General features: G+C 34.5%; 1 protein-coding gene and 1 long non-coding RNA gene across 2 annotated transcripts; one reads left to right on the top strand and one right to left on the bottom strand.

Moving 5' to 3' along the window:
* The first annotated feature begins 272 nt into the window (after positions 1 to 272).
* Positions 273 to 1,762, top strand: LOC107878483 (xyloglucan endotransglucosylase/hydrolase protein 15-like). The gene is given in 3 exon segments (NM_001325112.1): positions 273 to 569; positions 792 to 985; positions 1,176 to 1,762. Coding segments are annotated over 3 exon segments (864 nt in total). The 5' UTR covers positions 273 to 314; the 3' UTR covers positions 1,591 to 1,762.
* A 1,136-nt stretch (positions 1,763 to 2,898) lies between these two features.
* LOC107878489 lies at positions 2,899 to 4,576 on the bottom strand. The gene is made up of 2 exons (XR_001676886.2): positions 4,207 to 4,576; positions 2,899 to 3,239 (listed from the first exon to the last, which is right to left on the bottom strand). It is a non-coding gene; the product is annotated as an uncharacterized LOC107878489 (long non-coding RNA).
* Between the last annotated feature and the right edge of the window lie 1,485 nt (positions 4,577 to 6,061).

The raw sequence follows: 6,061 nt of genomic DNA on the forward strand, positions 1-6,061 counted from the left end.
ATATTAAAGTACTATTATAATGTCAATCTTTCCATTTGGGTAATTGGTGAATAAAGTATATGTCACTGCCACCCAACCCCAACAGATCTGATGTGTGTCCCCACACCCCATATCTCCAAACAAACGAACGCGTTAACATTTCAGACATCATTTTCAATCCTTTCAATTCACAGCTATTTTACAGAATTCCCCCTTCTTCCATCCTTCCTCCTCCCTCTACCAAACTCTACTATATATATCACAATCGCAACACACATTCACAGAACAATTATCCCATTTCACCTTCAAATTAAAGTACAAGTACATATTCTATAATGTTGCTGCACCTCTCTATTCTTGCACTTCTCTTGTTATGTCCTGTGTGGGCTGAGAATTTCTACCAAGACGCCACGGTCACGTTTGGTGACCAGCGAGCTCAGATACAAGATGGCGGGCGTGTATTCGCCTTGTCCCTTGACAAAATATCGGGTTCAGGATTCCAGTCCAAGAATGAATATTTATTCGGAAGGTTCGACATGCAGCTCAAACTAGTACCCGGAAATTCTGCTGGAACTGTCACCACTTTCTACGTAAGTAACATGTCTTTTCTCTTCTTATCTATTACTCTAGTAATTGACCGCAGAGACAGGCTGCAAGGTAACGCTGTGTGAAATAGACCCCTGTGGTCCGACCTTTTCACGGACCCCACACATAGTAGGAGCTGTGGTACACCGACTTGTCCTTTTAACTAGCACTGCGGTAGTTAATAAAACATGTCCAACTGATAAAGTATTTCTTTCTGCTATTTACAGTTGTCTTCTCAAGGAGCAGGACACGATGAAATCGACTTCGAGTTTCTTGGAAATTCATCAGGACAACCTTACACGGTTCACACCAACGTTTACTCCCAGGGTAAAGGCAACAAAGAACAACAATTTCGTCTATGGTTCGATCCCACCTCGTCGTTCCACACCTACTCTATTGTCTGGAACTCTCAAAGAATCATGTACGTTACAATCTAAGCTTCCTTCAATCTAAAAAGAAAAAGTTAGCACCTCGTGTTGGATCCTTCAATCAAAATGCATATTGCATTTTTGGAGAATCCAACATGAGCGTGGCAGCACTTATGGAGAGTTGAGCAAAATTGCTTCTTAATATGCATGTTTAACATAATTGACATTTGTCTAATTGTCCAGATTTTTGGTGGATAACATACCAATAAGAGTGTACAACAACGACGAAGCAATTGGTGTTCCGTTCCCAAAGAATCAAGCAATGAGAGTTTACGCGAGTCTATGGAATGCTGATGACTGGGCAACCCAAGGAGGGCGGGTGAAGACGGATTGGTCAATGGCTCCGTTTACAGCTTCTTACAGGAATTTCAATACAAATGCTTGTGTCTGGTCAGCTGCATCATCTACTTCATCATGTGGAGGCTCTAAGACTGACTCAGTGAACAATGCTCAGACATGGCAAACTCAAGAACTGAACGCTAATGAAAGAAATAGGCTTCGATGGGTTCAGCAGAAATACATGATCTACAATTACTGCGCCGATGCTAAAAGGTTCTCTCAAGGTTTTTCTCCTGAATGCAAGCGTTCAAGGTTCTAAGGATTGAGTTTACTAATGTTGTCTATATAATTCTCTTTTTTTCATTTCTATTCTTTATTTTTGTTCTGGGATACCAGGAGAAAAAGAACATAGTGTAATATTTTGTGTAAGCAATGTATTCTTTATTCTTTTTGTAATCTTGAAATAGAATGAATTGTTTTTTTCTTGTCAAGCCTGCCCATCTTTGTGAACCATCATTGTCTTTTAGTAATCTCTTAGAACACACACAAAGGTAACTGAAGGAAGGGACTATTATATTATGGGCTAGCAAGTAGCAACTGAAGGAATTTTTTATCGAGAAGTTGATATCGGATGGGGCAATGAACAAGGTAAAATACAGGATTGATGTCAACTTCTCACCCTCTCACTAGACAGATATTCAAGATCAGATATCCAGTTGAAAGAGGAGCATCTATTTGGTAGCTTTGACACCGTCACCATTCACCTGTTTATACTACAATTCTGTTGTTTCAACGCTATCCCGCCTTATATCTGTTATTATTTCACTAACAAGTTGGTTCAATGGTAATGTAGTTACCTTCTCAAGGAATAGCAAACAATGAGGTTGATTTTAAGGTCTTAGGCAGTCTCAGGGCAACCATATGCAGCTTATGTCCAAGGAAAAAGGCAACAAGGAACAACTTGTTACGCTAGTCCCGGACAAGTACTCTGGAAATAGAAACTTGAATGGAAAATGTAGCTTTATATATACCGGTAATTGTGCCGCCTGTGTGATTTCTTACTACGTGAATTACATTCTAAATCCTTCACTAGCGCCATCAATTAAAAGGCCACTTGATTTTCCTACTTCTAACTCAAGGAAGCTCTGATTTACACACAATTATCATCTCAAGGTGCATGACATGATGACATTGACTTTGAGTTTTCGGAGAAACATCAGCAACCAATGTTTACAGTGACGATAAAGGGGATTATTATGGCCATGAAAAAACTTCCACACCTATGGTTTTGCTCTTTACACTACCAGATATCAGGCAGTAATGTAGAACAATTTTCAAGCCTTCTCCAACTTGGAATAGTAAAAGAACTCAAGCTAGTTCACATCATCATCAAAAAGATCCCAAAATCTTAATAAACGAATTGTATGCTCCGTAAACCCAATACTTTAATGATAAACATCTACCTTCACATGTTTACTGCTTTACATCACAGAGTATAGGCTGTTTTAGAATCTGTACTTTAATAGTTGATGCTTTTCTTTTTCAATCAGATTTTTGGTAAGAGAAACCAAAGCTAGAATGAAGTGAAGAGAAGAACTATATATTCAGACAGTAAGCGAGATGAATGTAAAATACCAAACTATGCTTTTGCATTGATCACATACCGGAAAGCTAATTGAGCACTGATTCTCAATCGAATTTGAAAAGATAGATCAAAATTCACAAAAAAAATAAAATGGAATAAATCTTCTTCTAAATGTATCCCCACAACAGGTTTTGTCAACATATTACAAAGATTGATATGCTTTGCGGACCGATGGCTTCATTCCCCACTTAAGTACAATGTACTTACATGTTCAAGGTTCACATGTTCCAGGAAAGCAAAAGGACCAGCAAATTCAACCAGGTTTTGCAGCTGAACACCTCAAAACTTCTGAAGCAAGATTTAATCCTACTTCTCTATTCTGCCTGCAGAAGTAAGTAGAAAACAAATTAGGAATGGCATCAGGTCCAAACACAATAGGTGCATCGACACCCCTATACACGCACCAGATTTTAGAGCCGGCCCTGCAACTCCCCTTTATCCCATTTTAACACCTCTAATTGGTCATAGTACACATAATAAGCACCTCTACATGGTTGAGCTATGTGTGCGAATGCACGCGTGGGTAACACATCACATATAACAAATCTTTTCCACCTACATACTAGTGGCTTCAAGCACATAATGGCTTAATAAGGAATTTTAAATGTTGCCCATGGAAAATATAATACTTTCTGAATCATTTATGCAAGTAGGATAATGTAAAGAACTTTTCCGCCTTCCTAAGTTCTAAGCAAAAAAGTACCATAAAGACCAGAGCAATAATATATATGTGATCAGTGGTGGATACATACTATGTGCTAGTTTATAACCTTTGCTCAACCTGTATTTATGTATAAAATTATCCATTATATATTACTTCCTCCGTTTCAATTTATTTCTCTTACTTTCTTTTATTATTCATTTAACAAGAATGTCTTTATCCTCTTTTGGCTATTTTCTAATTAACTTTTCACGTGGCATGTTTAAGACTGCAGAATTAAAAGGCATTTTGATACATTTCACATTTATTTAGTTATGATGAAAAGATTCAAAAATCTTAATTTACCTTCTTAAAACTCTATGCCAAATCTAAAAACTGATAACAGATTGAAATGGAGGGAGTATTGTATACTAACTTGTAGTTTTTATAGTAACTCATAAACTTCAAATTCTAAATCCGCCAACGCTATAATTCTCCATCATATATCAATACATATACCAACAAAAGAAACATACTTAATTAACTCATGTTACATTTTCAAAAGCTTAAGAGCAAGAAAAATAAAGATAGCTAAATGAAATTTTGCTTAGTAGAACTAGAAGAGAAGGTGAATTAGTGGATTTAATTACCTTAAAGGAAGAAAAAAAGAGATTGGGAGAAAATGCAGGAGCAATGCCATGGCCCTGATGACATAAAACCTAATTGTTGTGAGTGAGAAACTTTGGATTAATGAGGATTTTCTAACTCCAACTCACCTTTCACACACACACTGCACTCTCTATTTTCTGTGGGTTTAACAAGGGGTTTTTGTTACACATGTTTTTGTTTGTTTGTTTCTTTGTTGTTGAGCGAAAGAGTAAAAAGTTATTAGGTGTGAAGAGTTTTTCTTATTTTAACTATCTTTAATTATTTATTAAAATATACTTTAACTATTAAATTTTTCTTTTTCCTATCTGAAACACCACCTCTTTGCGTATAAAAAGTAATTAGTAATAGTTCAAATAAAAAATTGGGGCATTTGATAATTTATTTATAAAACTCAAAATATTGATATATTTTATTAAGTGTGTTTTTAATCATTGATTTTTCAAAACAGCGTGAACCTGCAAAGGGGTCCAACTCACAAGTAACAACTGTTTTTTTTAAAAAAAAAAATTTGACCTAACTAAGATCGGAGAGATCTTTATTATAGCATGATAGCTCATGTTGGCACATATGCACGCCTTATGATGAGGAGGAAACCATATTTATTCATTTCAGATTGGCCTAATACATAATACTTTTAACTTGAAATTAAATTATAGGTATATATTTAACTTTATAAATATACAAGTAGACCTTTTAAATACATAAAAGTTAAACAAAAAAACACTCTAATCCTACTTGACAAAATGTGTTTATACACTCAAAACAACGCGCATCAGAGTTAAAATTTGAGTATTTTTTTGTTCAACTTTTGTATAGTTAAAAGGTCTATTTGTCCGCTGACAACGTTAAAGGTCATACTTATGATGTGCCTTTTTTTATTAGGTGGCAGCATCTAAGTGGACTACTAATCCACGTAGAAGCGATTGAGTTTCACGCATGTAAGTTGTAGAATTGAAGTATTTTTTTGTTCAGCTTTTATATAGTTAAAGGGTCTACTTATGCACTGTCAAGGTTTAAAAATTAAATGTCATAGTTATAATTTGATGTCAAGTTAAAGTACTGTTCATATATTATTCCTTTCATATTTTGTTGAAACGCCTATGGTTGTTTCTTTCCCTTTGTTTTATATTAGAAAAAAAAAAGAGTTAATGCATAAAAATGACCCTAAACTTAACACCAAATTATAATTTTGACCTTAAACTTTGATAGTGCACAAATATAACCTTTAACTATTCAAAACTGCACAAATATGACCTTCAATCTTACGTGGCAAAACGCGTGTTCAACATGCAAAACTGGGCGCGTCCAGCTTAAAATCTAAGAGCATAATACATAAATATGACCTTAAACTTTGACAGTGCACAAATATGACCTTTAACTATTCAAAAATGCACAAATATGACCTTTAAATGACTTTTCACTATTATTTTTTATTATTTTTGGCTCAAAGATGAAAATGACATCTAATTTCTTTTGTCATTGTGGAAAAAGATCAATATTGAAGATTTATTAATTAGGTGGGTCAGCCTCATACGAAAAAATCGCACGGGTATTTATATATATTATAAAACAGAGGGTGAATTTAAGTTATATAATATATCTAAATATAATTTATTTAAATATTAAATTAATAATGAAATTATACTAATAATAAAAAAAATTATAGTTTTAATAAAACGCTATTAAATTAACGTTATTAAGGATAGTAGTAGTAGTATATTAAATTAACGTTATTACAATGTTATTAAATTAACGTTATTAAAACATTATTAAATTAATGCAGGGGCGAACCTACGTGGTTGCCATGGGGTTCACCCGAACCCCCTCGGTAAAAAA

The sequence above is a fragment of the Capsicum annuum genome, chromosome 7 (assembly GCF_002878395.1).
Source record: "Capsicum annuum cultivar UCD-10X-F1 chromosome 7, UCD10Xv1.1, whole genome shotgun sequence".
NCBI lineage: Eukaryota > Viridiplantae > Streptophyta > Magnoliopsida > Solanales > Solanaceae > Capsicum > Capsicum annuum.